The 22,325-nt window shown below is 41.8% G+C and overlaps 1 protein-coding gene across 8 annotated transcripts in view; it reads right to left on the reverse strand.

Moving 5' to 3' along the window:
- Nucleotides 1-2,732: 2,732 nt before the first annotated feature.
- LOC111979276 (high affinity 3',5'-cyclic-AMP phosphodiesterase 7A) overlaps nucleotides 2,733-22,325 on the reverse strand; it is a 33,021-nt gene continuing 13,428 nt past the window's right edge. For 2 of the 8 annotated variants that reach the window (XM_024009701.1, XM_024009703.2), the window contains exons 2-13: nucleotides 14,247-14,307; nucleotides 11,785-11,871; nucleotides 10,251-10,405; nucleotides 10,080-10,143; nucleotides 9,662-9,757; nucleotides 9,401-9,501; nucleotides 8,064-8,195; nucleotides 7,688-7,779; nucleotides 5,457-5,601; nucleotides 5,089-5,185; nucleotides 4,879-4,959; nucleotides 2,733-4,575 (exon numbers count right to left, since the gene is read on the reverse strand). In XM_024009701.1, the coding sequence (XP_023865469.1) occupies nucleotides 4,349-4,575; nucleotides 4,879-4,959; nucleotides 5,089-5,185; nucleotides 5,457-5,601; nucleotides 7,688-7,779; nucleotides 8,064-8,195; nucleotides 9,401-9,501; nucleotides 9,662-9,757; nucleotides 10,080-10,143; nucleotides 10,251-10,405; nucleotides 11,785-11,871; nucleotides 14,247-14,307 (1,338 nt within the window). In that variant the 3' untranslated portion in view covers nucleotides 2,733-4,348. Of the gene's footprint in view, nucleotides 4,576-4,878; nucleotides 4,960-5,088; nucleotides 5,186-5,456; nucleotides 5,602-7,687; nucleotides 7,780-8,063; nucleotides 8,196-9,400; nucleotides 9,502-9,661; nucleotides 9,758-10,079; nucleotides 10,144-10,250; nucleotides 10,406-11,784; nucleotides 11,875-13,686; nucleotides 13,913-14,237; nucleotides 14,308-22,325 lie in introns of those variants that run through there. The other 6 variants (XM_024009698.1, XM_024009702.2, XM_024009700.1 and 3 more) reach the window with 5 other exon arrangements.

Consider the following 22,325-nt stretch of genomic DNA (forward strand, 5'->3'; position numbering starts at 1 on the left):
GGGCCTTCCTCTGACGTAGCCCCAGTGATGTACTGGGCCGTACTGACCCTCTGTAGTGCCTTGCGGTCGGAGGCCGAGCAGTTGCCGTACCAGGCAGTGATGCAACCAGTCAGGATGCTCTCTGTTGCAGCTGTAGAACCTTTTGAGGATCTGAGCCAAATGCCAAATCTTTTTAGTTTCCTGAGGGGGAATAGGCTTTGTCGRGCCCTCTTCTCGACTGTCTTGGTGTGTTTGGACCATTCTAGTTTGTTGGTGATGTGGACACCAAGGTACTTGAAGCTCTCAACCTGCTCCACTACAGCCCTGTCGATGAGAATGGGGGGGTGCTCGGTCCTCCTTTTCCTGTAGTCCACAATCATCTCCTTAGTCTTGGTTACGTTGTGGGATAGGTTGTTATTTTGGTACCACCCGGCCAGGTCTCTGACCTCCTCCCTATASGCTGTCTTGTCGTTGTCGGTGATCAGCCCTACCACTGTTGTGTCGTCTACAAACTTGATGATGGTGTTGGAGTCGTGCCTGGACACGAGGTTGTGAGTGAACAGGGAGTACAGGATGGGACTGAGCACGCACCCCTGAGGGGCTCCAATGTTGAGGATCAGTGTGGCAGATGTGTTGCTACCTACCCTCACCACCTGGGGCGGCCCGTCAGGAAGTCCAGGATCCAGTTGCAGAGGGAGGTGTTTAGTCCCAGGATCCTTAGCTTAGTGATGTATGTTGTATCCTTAGCCCCTAGTCTTGAAATTAAATCAGGGAGGCATCACAGATTATCTTTATATTTTGCCTCAAAACGAATATGGCGTCAAAAGTCCTATATGGGTGCCATAACAACATTTGATGTCGGGTAAACGATCTGTAAGTAGGAATTGTGTACACAAGAGGCATTTTTACAGAATTGTGTACAAAACACTATACACTCTTGGTATATCTAGGACCAGGAATGGCACGGCCATGCCTCCCTTGTTTGAATAACCTAAGCCAACTGGTTTTTCAATGCGTGTTCATATTTTAATCTCATTCACACACTTACAGCATATCAACAATGGGCAATTGCACAAAATATAATAAGCCTGTCATGACACAAGTATCAATCAATCAATCAAATGTAATTTATAAAGCCCTTTTTACATCAGCCTATGTCACAAGTGCTGTACAGAAACCCAGCCTAAAACCCCAAACAGCAAGCAATGCTGATGTAGAAGTACGGTGGCTAGGAAAAACTCCCTAGAAATACAGGAACCTAGGAAGATACCTAGAGAGGAACCAGGCTCTGAGGGGTGGCCAGTCGTCTTCTGGCTGTGCCGGGTGGAGATTATAACAGAACATGGCCAAGATGTTCAAACGTTCATAGATGACCAGCAGGGTCATATAATAATAATCACAGTGGTTGTAGAGGGTGCAACAGGTCAGCACCTCAGGAGTAAATGTCAGTTGGCTTTTCAAAGCTGATCATTCAGAGTTAGAGATAGCAGGTGCGGTAGAGAGAGATTCCAAAACAGCAGGTCCGGGACAAGGTAGCACGTCCAGTGAACAGGTCAGGGTTCCATAGCCACAGGCAGAACCGTTGTAACTGGAGCAGCAGCATGACCAGGTGGACTGGGGGCAGAAAGGAGTCATCAGTACACAGTAGTGTAACCAAGTTACAGGAAAGCAACCGTAATACAACAGTCAGCTACTCTAGTAGTGTATATGTACAGCCCTATTTTAATCAACTAATACTAAGTGTGAAAGGCTGATTTAAAGTCTTTGAGGTGACCAGGACATGACCCACTGGGGAAAAACGGATAAAATCAATGTTGTTTCCAAAGAATTTCAACCCCCAATATTAAATGTGATGACGTTGAATCAACGTGGAAAACTGATTGGATTTTTTAAAAGTAATCAATGTATGGGAATTCCGTCTTTTTTTAACCTACATCCAATGACATGGTGACATATTTTGTTGATTTCACATTGAATTCACAACTTAACCAAATATAATCAAAACTAGATGTTGAACTGACATCTGTGCCCAGTGGGGAGTGTGTCCTATCAGGGTAGCCAGGGGTGGTTGTAGTTCTGGGGTTTGACCAGCTTGCACAGCTAACTGGTCATTCTGGGCAAGCTGCAGCAACAAGGGCAGTATCCTTCCTGTATGACTGGATGGGTATTGGGGCTGTGGGGTGATCAGTTTCCATTTCTATAGTTCGGTATAGGCAGTTAGTAGATGCAGCTTGCATGCCAATGAGACCCATTGACCAACTGGAATGTTATCACAGCCTTAATTATGCTGGGTATACTCCAGTTGTGGAATGGTTGGTTGTCTGTTTGTGAAGGAAATTCTATGAAATGGCTGTCACAAACATACTTGCTTTTAGATCGTTCTTAACTGACTTGCCTAGTTAAATAAAGGTCAAATAAAATTAAATAAAAATAGAGAAGTTAGATATGGGAAAAAGTCAGACAAAAACTAAAGTCCTTTTTGAGGATGGATATCTAGCCTACTAGATCTGTATTAATGGCAGACCTCTACAAAGTGATATGTCGATACAATAAAACCACAGATCAAAGGGAAACCTTTATCAGTATCTTTAATAAAAAAAATCTAAATCGACACTATCAAAACCCAATCATGCCTTTGCACTCTTATTTATCCCTCCTCTATGCAAAACCCCAGAGAGAATAGAACATTCTTTGTAGAACTGTAAAGAATGGCTGGGGCTTTAAACTGTACAGAGGAAAATAAATCAAACGCATAAGTGTGACAAGTTGTTTTATTAATGAAAATGTAACTGCAACTGGCATGTATCAAAATATCAATTTGTCAAAGCTTTTCACAAAATAGTTTGCCACAAAAGTTCCTACCCAAAAATGACTTACATCAAAATGGTAAACAGTTTTATCAAACAGTCTTGCAATAGTAACCAGAAAATACAAATTTTTGCCATAATATGAAAAGCACCGGTTTTCATTCGATATACTGAAAGTCCAACCAGAGACACAATCGTGTCTTGTGTACAGAATCAAAAAACAATACCAAAAATAAATTAAATATGGAATGTTATGTTATGACTGGATCACTGTCCAATCTACTAATGCCAAGTCATTTCCTTTTCACACCAGAGGCAAACAGTTGGACAATGCATTGAGAGAAGACGATCGACCTTATAAAAAAAAATATTTAAAAAATAACTGGTTTGGTCACTTAGTTTTGTGCATAGTTTAAAGGTATCTGTTGCCAGTCTTAATAGTTGTCTGTTTGCATTCTAGAAAGGGCTTCGACTCTCTAAAATAACATTGTAGATCATGGCATAGCCCTACCAGAGGCAGACCACCTAATATCAACTTTAATAAGTAGTCATGCTGTTTATACCCTCAACTCAGGTCATCTGTTACTAGTATGGAAGAGTGGTTATTCAAGTGTTGAAAGAATGTTAATGCCATAAAAATAGAATCTAGATTCTATGGTTAAGGCCACACGCATGCCCTGTTTCCCCATTACAAAACATTGTTATTAGGCTACGGTTAAATCCCCAACACTGTACACCATATCAGTAAAGAAATACATTGATTTCATACCACATCCAATGGCCTTTTTTCACACAAGTAGTCTCTGAGCTGACTGACTATTGGGTCATAAAACCCGTTATAGTTCACAGTGCAAGGAGCAACGAACGGACCATCACAGTCCTTTCAGGGCATTTGTGTTGTTCTGCAATCAGATGTTTGTTCAGTGTGTTGTCAACAGGACAAGTACTTCATGTGAGTGGTTATTCACATACAGTATGAGCTTTTTTTTTTACAGAACCAATGTTTAATATGTGAAATGCAGCACAAAAGACGCTTGTAAACAGTCTTCAGAGGCACCAGTGAAGTGGGCTCGTCACATTTCTTGTACGAGGAAGTATTACTATTAGTCTGAAATGCAGCAACACACAGAAGCTTGTCTCATTCATTCAACATGAACCTCTCTCTTTGAATACAAGGTTTCCCCACTTTAAAAACATTAACAAAATGTTTGCAAATGGCACTTTAATCAGAAGGGTCTTGTTGAAAACATTCCCTTCAGGTCTCTGTTAAAAGGGTGACGTGTCAAATTAGTGATGTCAGAGCAGAACTACAGTACAAAATTAAATAAAAATACATACAGCAGAAGCAACATGAGGTATATATGTATTGCTCTATGTTAAAGTAAAAGGTCCAAATTCAATAAATTAAGTTAAATTACATAAAAAACTAAAACAGTGGTTAACCTAGATGCGGAGCGTGTGGCTGAGTTGCAGGGAGTGCTGGGTAATGTCGTTTCTGTCGGATGCGGAGATTCATTTCACTCTTTCTCACCTCACCGTGGGCGCCAGTCATGCTTGGCATGTCATGACCCTTTGCTTCCCTGAGGTAATACTTTGGAGTTTGAGTCTTTGGTGGGAGGAGTCCTCTGTTCCTCTGAGGCCCTACTAGAGCTAACCTCCTGCTTGTCCCTCCCCTCCTTCCAGCCTTGCTTGTTCATGCTCAGGTGGCTCATCATGGTCTGGGACAGCCGTGTGTTGGAGAAGCGTGACCATTCCACAAACAGAGGCTCTACCACGTACGCCATAAAGCCTACAGGAGAAGACATCTCTCATTCAGAGCAAGTTCTGACAATAAATCACACAATGCTGCTAAGGTCAGAAGCAGAAAAACCCAACCACAAGCAAATGTATAAATATTAAGTAGGAGCACATTTGAAATCATTGTCAGTAGCCTTATCCGAGCCAGAATCGGCCAGAGGCCAGGAGGATGACTGTAGCATGAGGCAGCTTGATGTACAAGTACACCCCTGGACAGGTCACTAAATCATAGTAAAATATAAATTAATTATATACTTAATCATATGCAGACTTAGATTAAGAGGGGTGACCTTACCAATCTGTATATTGGCAACCGAGTTGGATTGCCTGTCACAGAGTGGGGTTACTTCAAGATGATGTTTCCTCTCAATGTCACCTGATGAAAAGAAGGATTGGTTAATACTTAGTATATAAACCGCACTGTCACGCTTGTGTGCACTCTTAATAAACACCTGGATTAAGATCAGAGAGGATTAGCCCAGTACAGAGTTTCGGGGTATAGTACCTTGGTGGAAGAACTCCTCTGTCACTTTCTCGCTCCACTGTTTGCTGAGTTTCCACGGTCGGCAGGGGTTGCAAATGTCCGCACACTTCAGAGCCATCTTACAAGGTCAATGAGGAAAACAGAGTGGAGACTCAGGAAAAGGACAACATATAACTCAGTTTGTCTCGGTCTCTCTCTTTCCTCTCCATCAGCCTCAACCACATGGATGATTCACTTACTGTTTCAAACTGCACATTTTGCAACACTTCAGTCCCTCAGAGATTCACATGATCTCTTAATGCCACAAATCACATCACAACAGTTCAAAAGGGTGATGGATAGTACAGTCATTTATGCTGCTTTTGTTTGGTGGGAAACACCTTGCTCACCTGAAGGATAAAGTGTCGATGTCCTCCGTTAGTGAGGCAGAGGTCTCCCTTGTCCAAGTGTGTCCTGAACTCTGAAAGATAGTCATTCTGCCTGCTGATGTCTGTAGCCAGAATCAGGGATCCAAGCCGCTCCTCCATGTTCAATCTAAATGACAACAACATCCAATCAATATTTATTAGTATATACAGTAATGAAACAGTTATTTTCATAAACAAACAAAAAGGCCTTTTTTACTGCAATGTTGCAATGGGTGATTACACAAGTCTGAAGATACATTTAAATGAGCTAAATCTGGGACCCCATAGTTAGTATTACACTACCGGTCAAAAGTTCCAGAACACCTACTGATTKAAGTGTTTTTCTTTATTTTTTAAACTATTTTCTACATTGTAGAATAATAGTGAAGACATCAAAACTATGAAATAACACATAGTAACCAAAAAAAGTTAAACAAATCAAAAGAGATACTTCAAATAGCCACCCTTTGCCTTGATGACAGCTTTGTACACTCTTGGTATTCTTCTCAACAAGCTTCATGAGGTAGTCACCTGGAATGCATTTCAATTAACAGGTGTGCCTTCTTAAAAGTTAATTTGTGGAATGTCTTTCCTTCTTAATGCGTTTGAGCCAATCAGTTGTGTTGTGACAAGGTAGGGGGTATACAGAAAGCCCTATTTGGTAAAAGACAAAGTCCATATTACAGTAAGAACAGCTCAAATAAGCAAAGAGAAACGACAGTCCATCATTACTTTCAGGTCAGTCAATACAGAACATTTCAAGGAATTTTAAAGTTTCTTCAAGTGCAGTCTCTAAAACCATCAAGCGCTTTGATGAAACTGGCTCTCATGAGGACCGCCACAGGAATGGAAGACCCAGAGTTACCTCTGCTGCAAAGGATAAGTTCATTAGTTACCAGACTCAGAAATTGCAGCACAAATAAATGCTTCACAGAGTTCAAGTAACAGACACATCAACATCAACTGTTCAAAGGAGACTGTGTGAATCAGGACTTCATGGTCAAATTGCTGCAAAGAAACCACTACTAAAAGGACACCAATAATAAGAAGAGACATGCTTGGGCCAAGAAACACAAGCAATGGACATTAGACCGGTGGAAATGTGTCCCTTGGTCTGGAGTCCAAATTGGAGATTTTTGGTTTCAACCGCTGTGTCTTTGTGAGACGTGGTATGGGTGAACGGATGATCTCCGCATGTGTGGTTCCCACTTTGAAGCATGGAGGAGGTGTGATGGTGCTTTTCTGGTGACACTGTCTGTGATTGATTTAGAATTCAAGGCACACTTAACCAGCATGACTACCACAGCATTCTGCAGCGATACGCCATCCCATCTGGATCGGGCTTAGTGGGACTATCATTTGTTTTTCAACAGGACAATGAACTAACATACCTCCAGGCTGTGTAAGGGCTATTTGAACAAGGAGAGTGATGTGTTATTGACTGTACGTTTGTTTATCCCATGTGTAACTCTGTGTTGCTTGTGTCGCACTGCTTTGCTCTATCTTGGCCAAGTCACAGTTGTAAATGAGTGCTGCATCAGATGACCTGGCCTTCAAAATGCCCCGACCTCAACCAAATTGAGATGAGTCGGACCGCAGAGTGAAGGAAAAGCAGACAACAAGTGCTCAGCATATATGTGGGAACTCCTTCAAGACTGTTGGAAAAGCATTCCAGGTGAAGCTGGTTGAGAGAATGCCAAGAGTGTGCAAAGCTGTCATCAAGGCAAAGGGTGGCTATTTGAAGAACCTCAAATATAAATACATTTTGATTTGTTTAACACTTTTTTGGTTACTACATGATTCCATGTGTTATTTCATAGTTTTGATGTCTTCACTATTATTCTACAAAGTAGGAAATAGTACAAATAAAGAAAAACCCATGAATGAGTAGGTGTTCTAAAACTTTTGCCAGTAGTGTACATAAACTAAATGTCTTAGTGGATGTAGATGTAGTTTTAAATAGACTAGATCTGATCACTGGCAGTAATCACATGCATCTCATATATCCAAATCAAGCACATTACATAGCGATCCTAATCCAATCAAACTTTTTTCACGGCACACATCAAAACACCAGATTTGAGGAAACTAAATTCAGAGGATGGCCTCTCATTCTCTGTATCCAGTAACAAAACAAAAATGTCTCTCTCTCTCCCCCTAAGGGGACAAATAAAGTTAGAATTTAATATAGCAGGTGCCCTGTCTGAACTGACCGGTCTTCAGTGGGGAGGTGGGACAGCAGGTCTGATTCGCGGAGCAGGCCCACCGCAGACTTCCAGTGGTGATTCTCCAAAACTGAGCTATTCTACAAAAGGGCAAACAGAACCCAAAAAATACTTGTATTACTCATTACAGAGGTCAATATATTGTACATGGGCTAGTTGATGTCTGATGCCAGCTATTAACATGTACTTCAAAGTCATTCAACATTTGATGGAAAACTACATCAGCATTTTATCCATCAGACTCTCAAATAATAACGAGTAGAGAGATTAGAGTAGTACTTTATTGACCCCAGTTTGGGAAATTGTTTAATCACCACAAGCATCAGCATTGAGCCCCTGTGTTATTTCCAGTATAGGGCCTTACCTTGTACAGTGCTGCTAGGTAATGGTCCGTTTTGATGAGGAAAGGCTGGTTGACACCTGGATGGTCCAGATCATGGGTGGCAGCCGCCAGCAGACCCAGCAGGAGATCACAGGAGGTCAGCGTCTCAGCGAGCTGCAAACACACAGAACCCTCCTCATCAGACTCCTCACGAAGAGTCAGTTGGAACAAACACACAGAACCTTCCTCATCAGACTCCTCACGAAGAGTCAGTTGGAACAAACACACAGAACCCTCATCAGACTCCTCACGAAGATCAGACTCCTCACGAAGAGTCACAGTTGGAACAAACACACAGAATCCTCCTCATCAGACTCCTCACGAAAGGTCACAGTTGGAACAAACACACAGAACCCTCCTCATCAGACTCCTCACGAAGAGTCACAGTTGAACAAAAAACACACAGAACCCTCCTCATCAGACTCCTCACGAAGAGTCACAGTTGGAACAAACACACAGAATCCTCATCAGACTCCTCACGAAGAGTCACAGTTGGAACAAACACACAGAATCCTCCTCATCAGACTCCTCACGAAAGAGTCACAGTTGGAACAAACACACAGAACCCTCCTCATCAGACTCCTCACGAAGAGTCACAGTTGGAACAAACACACAGAACTCCTATCAGACTCCTCACGAAGAGTCACAGTTGGAACAAACACACAGAACCCTCCTCATCAGACTCCTCACGAAGAGTCACAGTTGGAACAAAACACAGACCCTCCTCATCAGACTCCTCACGAAGAGTCACAGTTGGAACAACAACACAGAACCCTCCTCACAGATCACAGGGAGGGAACAAAACCCTCCCTCTCCACGAAGAGTCACAGTTGGAACAAACACACAGAACCTCCTCATCAGACTCCTCACGAAGAGTCACAGTTGGAACAAACACACAGAAACCCTCCTCACAACTCCTCACGAAGAGTCACAGTTGGAACAAACACACAGAACCCTCCTCATCAGACTTCTCACGAAGAGGTCACGAGTTGAACAAACACACAGAACCCTCCTCATCAGACTCCTCACGAAGAGTCACAGTTGGAACAAACACACAGAACCCTCCTCATCAGACTCCTCACGAAGAGTCAGTTGGAACAAACCTCTCCAGGTGTACTTGTAGAGTCATATTAGTTTACTGAAGGATACAAGCTCAAATGTCTTACCAGAATCTACACATCCTTCTACAAAAACAAACAAACAAAAACACATACAGGGTTTCGAGTATCGATATACTTTATGCCCTTATTCTTACAGAGTATATAATTCAGGTGTAGATGAGCAATTTGTTAGTGGTAAACCATATCATTTTTTCTCACCTTGGGCTCCTGCAGGTAACAATACATGGCCTGAGTCACATCTGCAGCGTGGACTGCATTGTGGTAGGGGTTCTGGCAGCGGTAGTCCTCTTGAATCATGACTAATAACAACACAAACACATTGGTTATTCAGTTCATTTGCAGATGGTTTCAACTACGCATCACCACTTCATTCAAGTAGACAATATTGGGTTTAAATAAATCCATGTCCCAATGCAATATGGTGCATTTAATCATTTCAAAATTTATTTATTTCCTTACCTAAAAATCTTCTAAGTTTAACCATGTCCAACTGGAAGAGCTCAATTAACCCATAAGTGTTGAATAAGTGAAAGGTCAGGTTGACGAGGCTGTTCCCTGTCAGAAAGCAGAACAGAAACAATGAATTAACAAATGCACAATAACACTAGTCTGTAATAACAGACAAGGAACACAGTCTTACTCTTCAATCTAAAGTTGAATTTCAACCACATATAATTAGTCTGACTAGCAAAACGCCATCCACAACAAAATCACATTTCATTCTCCAAATTTATACAAACTATTATGTTTCATGACTGAACATTCTCCAAATAGAGAATGGAGAGCAATGTGTCAAGGTGAGCCATAAAGCCAACATGTATTGCATCTGCTATTCTTAAACAGCAGAGGGCAACAATCACCTAGGAAAACACCGTACCGTTCGTAAGTCTGTCAAACAGGAAAATATCAAAGTTCCAGTTTCCAACCTTCTGCAGCATTAACTGAAACATATGAAATATTATACAGTTAGGCCTACTCAGTGATACTACAACACTAACATCTACAGAAAAGATGTACTGTTGCTAGAGAGATTGGCAGTGGCACTGACCTTGGCTTGACCTGTGAAGTCATCGTCAAGGATGTAGCCTAGAGGGTTGGAGGCTGGGATGCCGTGAAAGAACCGTGACGAGTGGAGGTACCTCTGAAAGCTCAGCAGCCTGCGGACATTCCTGGCAGACACAGGCCACGCAGCCTCAGGTCGGGCTATGGAAACATAAGTACAGAACCATTTACATTAGCTATGGTGAAATGCACCGACTCTCTTTTAAAGCTAAGCCAAGTTTATATAGCTAACAACTGAATCCATTTCAAGTAAGAGTAACATCATGCTTTGTTGCATTATCTTTCAAGAAGATTTCAGGAGATGTCCATATTTTCTTTCTTTTCCATAAAGTCTACTTTCAAGTTGCAGTTAGCTAGCTAGGTCACATGTTGTTAAAACAAACACCAGGATTTGTCTGTTGGCTTTTTGAGGTCTTGAACACTAAAAAGTTTTCAAACAAAATTCTATCACAGAATTCCATACTCTTCATCTGCTTGTAAAACAAAGGAATGTACACTCTCTGTATTAAAAGCATAGCACTGCATATCATTCAGGACAACGTAAAATACACACCAATACAATAAGTCAGTAACAAATCGGGCTAATACTGTTAGTTGGTTTATTGTACTAACATCAATATACAACAGATGCATGACAGAGTGTGAATAACCTATGTTTACTGTGAAACTTGATGAAAAGACGAAGGAAGACTACCAAGCCAATTCAAACAGTGTGTAGCCCTAAAATTCCATCTGCACGGACAGAGGACAAACAGAGGATTTGAGCCTGCCATACCGTGGCCACCCCCACCACTGTGACTAGTGCAAAGGGGTGTGAGTGTGCAGACATGCTGCTGACACAGCAGTCCATTCTCTAGCCAGCTGGCAGCCCACCAATCTCAGTCCTGCATTGTCAACGCTCACTCACCAACCATGGCAGACTAGCAAGCCTCAAAAAGCTTTTTGCAGCAAACTAGCATTCTAGAAATTGATTTGAAAGATCAAGGCACCTACAGACAGAGCCAGAACAAATTAATGTCTAATATCTAACAGGCGATGGTCCCCAACAATTCTAAAATGCAATATCGATTGCTGGAAAATGTTGCACAGTCAGCAAACACAATACATAAGATCACATCAATAGGACAGCCAGCTGGATGGCTTCCATTTATCAATTTGTTAGAGACACTTTGAACAATGGTATTTTTAGACCTTTTCAGACAATTCAATTTGACAAGTGACTAATATCAAAAATGCTTTCATTTCATTAATTCAAGCAGATGACAGTTTAAAAGTAGCAAGAATAACACTCAAGTTTCATATCCATTAGATGCACTACCTACATTTACATGAGTGATGTTTAGTGTTTACTTCATACAGTATCTGCCATTTAGTTCATACGTCTATGTATCAGACAAAGGGTTACTTCTATCATAAGAGCAACAAATCATGGATTGCAAAAAGGTTCAGCTTCTTTATTGATAGAAGATATTTCAAGGGATGGTGGCACATTGAAATGGGAGTTTTTGGTTCTTACTTACAGTGCAAAGTTCGGAAATCGACATACAAGTAGGGATGAGACCCTCTTCGCTCTGGTTCAAACCCCACCTGGCTTCTGACTCTCACATCTCCTAGAAGGAATGGGAAAACATAGTCCTCAAGGTACTTGCAATAATGAGGGGTTTTATTTAGTAAATCATTGGGCCTGTTAAGACTGAGGCTCTGTCCCAAATGGCACCCTATTCCCTATGCAGTGCACTACTTCTGACCAGGGCCCCAAAGGCATCTGATCAAAGGTTGTGCACTTTATAGGGTATAGGTTGCCATTTGGGAAGCAAAGGCTGAGGCGACACAGACAAAAGCTAAGCAGGAAGCCTGGCTGTGACACAGTGCCAAAGTGACTATTAGTATTCACACTGGTGTCAGTGTAGAGCTGGAGAAGAGGCAGGCCTCTCTATTCAGACTAGATCAAAACAGACTCTGCAGTTTTACCAGATAAGAGTTATGTAGTTAATAGGTAATACAATATGTTATCTAGTTAGGAGACATCTTATATCTTACATTCTTACATTCTTACATCATCTTACATGATATAACATATATTTAAGTACTGTTATCCATACGGAATAAGAAAGAGTAAGTGTTTAAGAACCTGTATTCATAAGAGACCATGAATAAAGGATCTTAAAACAGAAACACATACCTAGCTATACTGACTGAGAAAGGGTAAGAATACCCACAAATGTCTTTCATTTCCAATCTTTTGTGTACATTGCAGCAGCAGAGAGATTGCTTACAGGGGCTTGCGAAAGTATTTACCCACCTTGGCATTTTTCCTATTTTGTTGCCTTACAGCCTGGAATTAAAATGTATTTTTGGGGGGTTTGTATCATTTGATTTACACAACATGTCTACCACTTTGAAGGTGCAAAATATATATTTTTATTGTGAAACAAACAAGACAAAAAAACTGAAAACTTGAGCGTGCATAACTATTCACCCCCCAAAGTCAATACATTGTAGAGCCACCTGTTGCAGCAATTACAGCTGCAAGTCTCTTGGGGTATGTCTCTATAAGCTTGGCACATCTAGCCACTGGGATATTTTTCCCATTCTTCAAGGCAAAACTGCTCCAGCTCCTTCAAGTTGGATGGGTTCCGCTGACGTACAGCAATCTTTAAGTCATACCACAGATTCTCAATTGGATTGAGTTCTGGGCTTTGACTAGGCCATTCCAAGACATTTAAATGTTTCCCTTTAAACCACTCGAGTGTTGCTTTAGCAGTATGCTCAAATCTCTGGAAGACTGAAACAGGTTTCCCCTCAAGAATTTCCCTGTATTTAGTGCCATCTATCATTCCTTCAATTCTGACTAGTTTCCCAGTCCCTGCCGATGAAAAACATGCTGCCACCACCATGCTTCACTGTGGGGATGGTGTTCTAAGGTGATGAGAGATGTTGGGTTTGCGCCAGACATAGCGTTTTCCTTGATGGCCAAAAAGCTCAATTTTAGTCTCATCTAGCCAGAGTACCTTCTTCCATATGTTTGGGGAGTATCCCACATGCTTTGGGGAGTCTCCCACGTTTGCTTATTTTTTTCTTTAAGCAATGGCTTTTTTCTGGCCACTCTTCCGTAAAGCCCAGCTCTATGGAGTGTACGGCTTAAAGTGGTCCTATGGACAGATACTCCAATCTCCGCCGTGGAGCTTTGCAGCGCCTTCAGGGGTATCTTTGGTCTCTTTGTTTCCTCTCTGGTTAATGTCCTCCTTGCCCGGTCCGTGAGTTTTGGTGGGCGGCCCTCTTTTGGCTGGTTTGTTGTGGTGCCATATTCTTTAAATTTTTTAATAATGGATTTAAATCGTGCTCCATGGGATGTTCAAAGTTTTGGATATTTTTTTATAGCCCAACACTGATCCGTACTCCTCCACAACTTTGTCACTGACCTGTTTGGAGAGCTCTTTGGTCTTCATGGTGTCGCTTGCTTTGTGGTGCCCCTTGCTTAGTGGTGTTGCAGACTCTGGGGCCTTTCAGAACAGGTGTATATATACACACTGAGATCATGTGACACTTAAATAAAGTCCACCTGTGTGCAATCTAACTAATTATGTGACTTCTGAAGGTAATTGGTTGCACCAGATCTTATTTAGGGGCTTCATAGCAAAGGGGTTAATACATATGCACACACCACTTTTCCATTTTTCATTTTTTGAAACAAGTTACTTTTTTCATTCCACTTCACCAATTTGCATTATTTTGTGTATGTCCATTACATTGAAATCCAAATAAAAATCTATTTAAATTACAGGTTGTAATGCAACAAAATAGGAAAAACTCCAAGGGGGATGAATACTTTTGCAAGGCACTGTATCTACTGAATAACAAACACACATCAAACCATTTCTTAAATAATCAATATCCTTATGGATGGTGAAAAGGTAGGTGAAGGTCATACGATATGTTAAAATATTCATGGAGTGCTAAAAAAATATCATACCATACGTACCGAGCATCCGAATGTAGAGAGCCGTTTGATCCTCACTGTCATAGGAGATCGCCCCTCGTCTCTGCAAGAAAAGGATCATTTAGACAAAACTCTTAGAATAAAACAATTGTTGGGGTGTTTTGTTCCCCTCTAGGAAAAGGATGACGCAAACGTTGCAAATTCCCCTGTATTTCAAAAGCTCTCCAAATAAATTTACATAACTTTAATGACGTACATTTTAAACAGAGGGGTGGTGGTAAAATAAGCAGGTTAGCATTTTGTGTCACGAATCTTGTTCTTGCCAGTCACAAGCTGGCACAGCCAAAGTCATAATCAGATTTTAAACCTAACCTTAACCACACTGGGAACCTGCATGTCAATTAAGTCAGCCCCCTGCACCTCTCTGATTCAGAGGGGTTGGGTTAAATGCGGAAGACACATTTCGGTTGAATACATTAAGTTGGACAACTGACTAGGTATCCCCCTTCCCCTTTAACCCTAATYCCTAACCCTAACCTTAAAGACCAAAAAGCATTTTTATTTTTTTTGCCAATTTGGACTTTTTGGCTGTGGAATCTGACTTTGTGGATGTGCTATCTAGTGGAAACCAGCACACCCCAGTCAGTTCCTCTCCGCTCTCCTCTCCCTCTGCAGCAAATGCTGGCTCAGTGCCACATCTGGGTGTCCCCAGATGGCATCAAATTCTAACTATGACGTCAATCTGCGCAACCTATTTGTATAAATGATATTCCTCCATCAGCCCATCCCTAGCCGCAAAAGTGTTGTTGAATACAAAGGCATAAAACATAAATGCCATACGGACTTCTTTGGCCAGTGGCTGTATTTATACAGTCTTGCATGTGACCTTGCATTGAAGTTAGATTACAAGACCTAATATCAAATTAACTGCTGGGCTATACCATACCAGTATACAACTGTAAGCCAAGTCAAAAAAGATCAGAGAGGACTGGCAGTGAACAGGGGTGATTACAGGGTAATATGCTCCAGGGGGTGACCATGGAGGGAGGCCGAGGAAGGTTGACCTACAATATAGGAGCTGGGCCATTCCACACAAGATTGGCCCAAGGATAATTATGATGTTTTGGATCTTCCTGAAATGAAATCCATAGAAAGACCATTTGGGGGAAGGAGGTTTGGCATAACTTTGAAATCTGTATCCAAGATAATTATTGAGAAATAACTAATTCAAGTTGGGAGATGTGACAATTTGGCCTGCTTTCAGACACTACAACAATGAGTCTGTAGTTGCTTTAAAAATATAGTTTTGGTGTCATTTGAAACTTACCGTGTGCTCTGAAATAGGATTAGTGTTTAGATTAAGAATACCATTTCTGTACAAACATTTATGTATAATAAAAACTACATATACAGTCGTGACCAAAGGTTTTGGCATGCTGTCAATTAACTTCTGGGCCACGTCCTGACTGGTGGCAGCCCATTCTTGGATAATCAACACTTGGAGTTTGTCAGAATTTGTGGGTTTTTGTTTGTCCACCCGCCTCTTGAAGATTGACCACAAAATCTRAAATGGGATGGGGTCTGGGGAGTTTCCTGGCCATGGACCCAAAATATCAATGTTTTGTTCCCCGAGCCACTTAGTTATCACTTTTGCCTRATGGCAAGGTGCTCCATCATGCTGGAAAAGGCATTGTTCGTCACCAAACTGTTCCTGGATGGTTGGGAGAAGTTGCTCTCGGAGGATGTGTTGGTACCATTCTTTATTCATGGCTGTGTTCTTAGGCAAAATTGTGAGTGAGCCCACTCCCTTGGCTGAGAAGCAACCCCACACATGAATGGTCTCAGGATGCTTTACTGTTGGCATGACACAGGACTGATGGTAGCGCTCACCTTGTCTTCTCCGGACAAGCTTTTTTCGGAAAGGGGATTCATCAGAGAAAATGACTTTACCCCAGTCCTCAGCAGTCCAATCCCTGTACCTTTTGCAGAATATCAGTCTGTCCCTGATGTTTTTCCTGGAGAGAAGTGGCTTCTTTGCTGCCCTTCTTGACACCAGGCCTGTGTTCTGTTACCCATAGATAGACTGGCGATTAAAAAAAAATCAATTTAAAGGAAGGCCAGCATCCTGGAGTCGCCTCTTCACTGTTGACGTTGAGTGTTTTGGAGGTTACTATTTAATGAAGCTGCCAGTTGAGGACTTGAGGCGTCTGTTTCTCAAACTAGACACTCTAATGTACTTGTCCTCCTGCTCAGTTGTGCACCGGGGCGTCCCACTCCTCTTTCTATTCTGATTAGAGCCAGTTTGCGCTATTCTGTGAAGGGAGTAGTACACAGCGTTGTACAAGATCTTCAGTTTCTTGGCAATTTCTCACATGGAATAGCATTAATTTCTAAGAACAAGAGTAGACTGACGAGTTTCAGAAGGAAGGTCTTTGTTAGCTAACACAACGTGCCATTGGAACACAGGAGTGATGGTTGCTGATAATAGGGCTCTGTACACCTATATAGATATGTATTTTTTTATGGAATAAGAAAATCTGCCGTTTCCAGCTACAATAGTCATTTACAACATTAACAATGTCTACGCTGTATTTCTGATCAATTTGATGTTATTTTAATGGGCAGAAATGTGCTTTTCTTTCAAAAACAAGGACATTTCTAAGTGACACCAAACTTTTTAATGGTAGTGTACATGTAGGTAGAGTTAGTGACTATGCATGGATAATAACAGAGAGTAGCAGCAGCGTAAAAGAGGGGGGCGGCTTATGCCCCCTCCCTGTTGCACACAACAAGCTTCCATTCCCTCTGTTACAAGGGGTCTTATGGCTAATTTAAGATGAACACGTCAACCCTGTTAAGGTCAACTCTATTACTTTATTTGGCAGCAATTACTATAGCAATTTAATGTCGAGATGGGAAAATTCGTTTTTTAATGAAGTTTAATTCTATGACAGAATGTTCAAATTAGTTGAAATTAAAAGTTCTATGTCCAAGTTACACTTCTCAAAAGGCATCGAATTGGTGGAACAACCCGAATACTGGCTGCGACCCCTCTCTGTTTGCAGAGTTGTTTTCCTATTGTGTTTATGGAGCAGCTAATGACAAAGTATATACTGACATGGATTGGACATTGCGCTGCTTCTCTACTATTTTACTGAGTGAGAGTAATCTATTCCATTGTCTGACTCATCCTATCTCTAGTTTATCATCCTCATTTCAAACCACATACTGCCAATTGCACAAGGTCTTAGTTTATGGGCAGACAATACTATAACATTGCATATTGCCTAGGCTATAGTTTAAAAAAAGCTAATCTAATATGAACTAAAACAGACAAAGCAGTATATGAAGCCTTGGTTTGAAGGCAGTATTTGTAGTACCAACAACACCATTGATAACACAAATCAGTTGTTTATGGCAGCCAGAGCCGGGGTATATCAGGCCCTCACACAAGGGCTGTAAGACATCCAAACTTGCTGTGCCCAAATGTGCTTCAGACAAGCTATCCAGACAAGCAACTGGCATCTCCCTTTAAATGGCGCTATGTGGGCTGTGCCGGCTTGCCTCGCTGTACTGCAAACACTGTGGCGTCTGTCAGGCTGGGACGGACATATGCCTCCATTCCTCACGCCACTCGCTCCTGTTAAAATGCTTGACCTTAGATGCTACATTCACAAGTCAACACACAACTGCTGCTCACGACTCTGCTCTCAGCGTAATCTCAATGCAAGTGGACTGGCTTCATCATTCAATAAATCTCAGTACGTCATCGTGATTGATTACTTTTGACAACAATGGAATCAGACACACACACAACATCCTTTCCAACAGAGGGGTACAGTTTCTTCCAAAAACCATCAGGTTTGGTGAATGAACAGAAATGCACTGTTATTCCTTACTACTATTTCTGTTACTACACATACTACCACTGTATTACTACTACTACCAGGGATCTAAAAATAYAAAATAYAAAATAAAAATTGTTGGTAACACTTTWAAAAAGTTAGGAGCACCAGAAAATATATATTTTTTWAACTGATTGAGATACAGCCTATATTAATTCTAGCTACTTTTGAAGCACATGTTGTGCCCTAGAAACTAATATGTAACCCTGTAAAGGCATTTGTTTATTATAAAAGGGTTTATTATTAAGGGTCCATGATTACAAGTTATCAAACCAGTTCACACAGTTGGTTAACTCTTGAGACACCTTTAGTGTCTTCAGAGTTAGGTAAATCAGCCTTTAGTTTTTCTGCTCTATATGTTTGGAATAATCTCCCCAAAACAGTACTCAGAGGCCTTAGTGTCCCTGGGACAGTTTAGAAGGTGGACAGAAGAATTTGAATGAAGAATGTGTGTTAGTCGATTGTGTTTTGTACGAAAAGATTGTGCCGACAGTTTTGGCAGCTCTGCTTCTAAGCAACGTTGCAGTGTTTTCTTGTGTGTGCTATTTCTTAAATCATTAGCCCAGAATGTTTTTGGTGTTATTACATACAGCCGGAATTAACTTTATATTTTACAAGCATTTTGTAACACCCGCAATAACATCTGCTAAATATGTGTATGTGACCAATAAAAGTTGATTTGATTCATTTATGTTTGTCTGTGCAATTTGTGTCGTGCTGTATTTTACATTGTATTCGATTTTTTTGTTATAAAATTGTATATGCAGGACTCTCTTGAAAAAGAGACACTGGTTTCAATGGTGACTCCTTGCTAAAAGAAAAAAGAAAAAGAAAAGCTAAAATGTTGATACAAATACCTGTTCTTGAAATTACGAAGTAATTTGTGGAATATTAGGTTTCTACATTGTGTAAAAAGCACTGTTTCCTATTGAGATGTACTACATTGACATTCTTAAATGGACAGTGTACAATTTTCAAGTTTGTGTGTGATCATTGATCTCCTGAAGAAGCTATCCCTTTTCCATTATTTCTGTGCCCCCAAATGTTTGGATATACTGGTCAATTTACCAGGTTGCTAGCTAGCCTAATGAGGTAATATGATGGAAGAAGGTGTTAAAGGCCTGCGAGTAGTTTTAGAAAGGCTCACAACATGGTTTATAAATGTAAAATGTGGCCCACCAATGGAGATGCAAACAGCTCCAGCGCCAATGCGCAATAGAAGTAAAATAAAATACCTAGCGCCGGAATTATGGGACACAATTTTTTAACGGTTTGGGCTAGAAACAAGCGGTTTCCACACTGTAAACGAACGATATCCTTTAAGTTGAGCGTAATAGTGCGTCCCCTGTCTATCGAAAGTTGATGCTGTTGCTATGCAACTTCTTGCTACCTTGTTAGCATAACAAATTACTAGCTAGACATTTTATGACTTTGAGTGTGTTCTTAAATTCAAAATCTGGAGTGCCAGAGTGTACTCTGGGCGTTCGTAAATTCAGAGTGTTGTCAGATTGTCAGTTTGTAAATTAGTAGGGTTGATTTGAGCATTCTGACCTTACAACGGCAGTCACGCTAACTGGCTAACTTTGGCTAGCTATTGCTCAACATTTTCTTAACATTTGTCATAATTAGTTAAAGCAATGAATTTGTATCCACTCTTGTTGGACTTCAGCTGCATATTTTCCACCATTTTCTTAAAATCTGAAAAAGATGTGAAGCCATGCCCATTTTCTGAAGAATGGCATTATGGGGCCTAAAAGCACAGAAATAGTGTATACTTGTATACTTCGTATTTTGGCGAATGTAGTACAACATCCGGGAACTTATGGCATACTAACTATATCAATACTATGACCAATAAGCATACAGTTCTGGACCTGTTAGTTGTTTAGCACCCCCTAGTGGCAGTTTAGCATTGTGTAGCATTTACCCGTTTGTGTCATGTGACAGGAAGCAGTTTTCAGAAGTGAAGCAAAATCTTTTGTGTTTGTTGCAGTTACAATGTGATTCAAGTAAACTTCCAAAACGGCACCCTGCTTCTCAGAATTATTTGAATGAGTGTTTAGCTAACTGGATAAGGGCTACTGTACATTTAGCGAGTGCAGTATAGTGAAAAGACAAGCACGGCTACCCGTAAGAGAGGAACCTCCAAGTGCAGCAGCAAGGATTAAAGAGTTAACAGGCTGTCATCTCGGCGCAGAGCAAGCCATCACGACAACGCCAGCTTAAGTCTTCACCCTACATGCCACACTTACCTCACATCATCATGGCAGAAAGTAGTAAGGAAAATGCTACGCAGCAACCCGAAAACATTAAAGAGAAACATGGAGCATTCGATGCAGTCTATAAGTTCTCGCTCTTACAAAATCAGTCAGTCCGAGGTCGTCAGCCAGTTCAAGGGCTAGTATAGTGGTCGCCAAAGCGAGAGCCAAAGCAGAAGCAGCCCAAGCAACTTATGTGAAGAGAGAGATAGCCATTAAGGTTAAGAAGGCCCGCCTCGAAGCTACCTTGGATGCCCTGCAGGAAGAGAAAAAGAAAGATGCTGCTCTAGCTGAAGCAGAAATACTGGAGGCAGCTTAACAGGAAGTAGATATTGGTTTGGCCGGCAGGTTCTCACCCCCAGTCCCACGTCAGAAATGCCTCCAGCGCACCTTGGACTATGTGATACACGCTAGCCTTAGTTCAAGTCAGCAGTTCAACAGAGTGAGGGACAAAGAACCATGTGACTCTGCTGGCACAGTTACATCAGGTAACATGCAATGTGCCACCAACCAAACACACACAGATGAACAAACTACAGCAGGTCATACGACCCTCGCCAGCCCGAGTAAGGCCAACAACCAGAGGAATGGGGTGATAAAAGAAGAAAGTCACCAGCAGTTTCCTACTTGTTCCCATGGGAACCCCTGCAGAGCCTCTACTCAAGGTGAACATGGCCTAAGCCCCACCACCTATGACCTTGCCAAGTACCTTGCCCGCAGCCAGTTGGTCCCCACAGGGTTAACCACATTCGATGATGAACCTGAGAACTATTGGGCTTGGAAAGCATCATTCCGTAATACCACATCAGAGCTAGGCCTTTCAGCAGGAGAAGAGCTTGACCTGCTCATCAAATGGCTTGGCGCAGAGTCTTCCGAGCAGGCACGTAGGATAAAGGCAGTCCATGCCAGACATCCGCCAGCTGTGCTGATGATGCTCTGGAAGAGACTTGAGGAAAACTATGGTTCACCCTAAGCCATTGAAAGGGCTCTCTTTGCCAAGTTGGAGAACATCCCCAAGGTGGCAAATAAAGAACCCCAGAGACTCTGACCTTAGAGATCTACCATTGGAGCTCAAAGCTGCAAAGCAAGATGGCTACTTACCTTGCCTATTGTACCTGGACACATCCAGAGGGGTAAGCCCTATTGTAGAGAAGCTCCCATATGGCCTGCAGGAAAAGTGGACATCATACAGGTCAAAATTCAAGCTAGAAAACAACGTCACCTTCCCTCCATTCTGGGTGTTCACCAACTTCATCCGTAGAGAAGCCAAAGTCAGGACAGACCCCAGCTTCAACCTCTTTTCCTCCCATGCGGCACCCGTCAGAAGAGACAAGCAAGACAGACACGGGAAGACATTATCTGTCCACAATACACAAGTATCTTCAACAAAGAACACGGGGGATCAGAAAAAACGAGTGGATTTGAATAAGCACTGCCCGATCCACAACAAGTTTAATCCGTTAAATAAGTGTAGAGGTTTCAGAGAGAAGTCCCTGGAAGACCGCAAACACTTCCTCAAAGAGAACTGTGTGTGTTTTCAGTGCTGAGCTCCAAACGCTTTGAGCATTTCTCCAAATGGAACAGTCTCATAAGGACAGTAGCACGCTTAATCCACATAGCTTAGATCTTCTCTCAGACTGCACAAGAGAGCAGCTGCCATGGATGGCATATCTGTCTGAAGAATCGCACTGAAGAAGAGCTAGAAAGAGCCAAAGTCCTGTGATAGAGTGTCCAAGACGAGTGTTATGCAGAGGAATTTAGGTGCATAGCAGCAGAACGCAGTTTTCCTACCTGACAGCAGTCTACGAAGTCTGCATCCCATCATTGATCGTGACGGACTGCTCAGAGTTGGAGGCCGAATCTAGCAATCTTAATTAGGAACAAACGATGGCAACCACATCATCATTCTAGTTCGTCACCAGCTGGCAACCTTGCTTGTGCGTCACCTCCATGAGGCC

Source organism: Salvelinus sp. IW2-2015, linkage group LG19 (genome assembly GCF_002910315.2).
Source record: "Salvelinus sp. IW2-2015 linkage group LG19, ASM291031v2, whole genome shotgun sequence".
Classification (NCBI taxonomy): Eukaryota; Metazoa; Chordata; class Actinopteri; order Salmoniformes; family Salmonidae; genus Salvelinus; species Salvelinus sp. IW2-2015.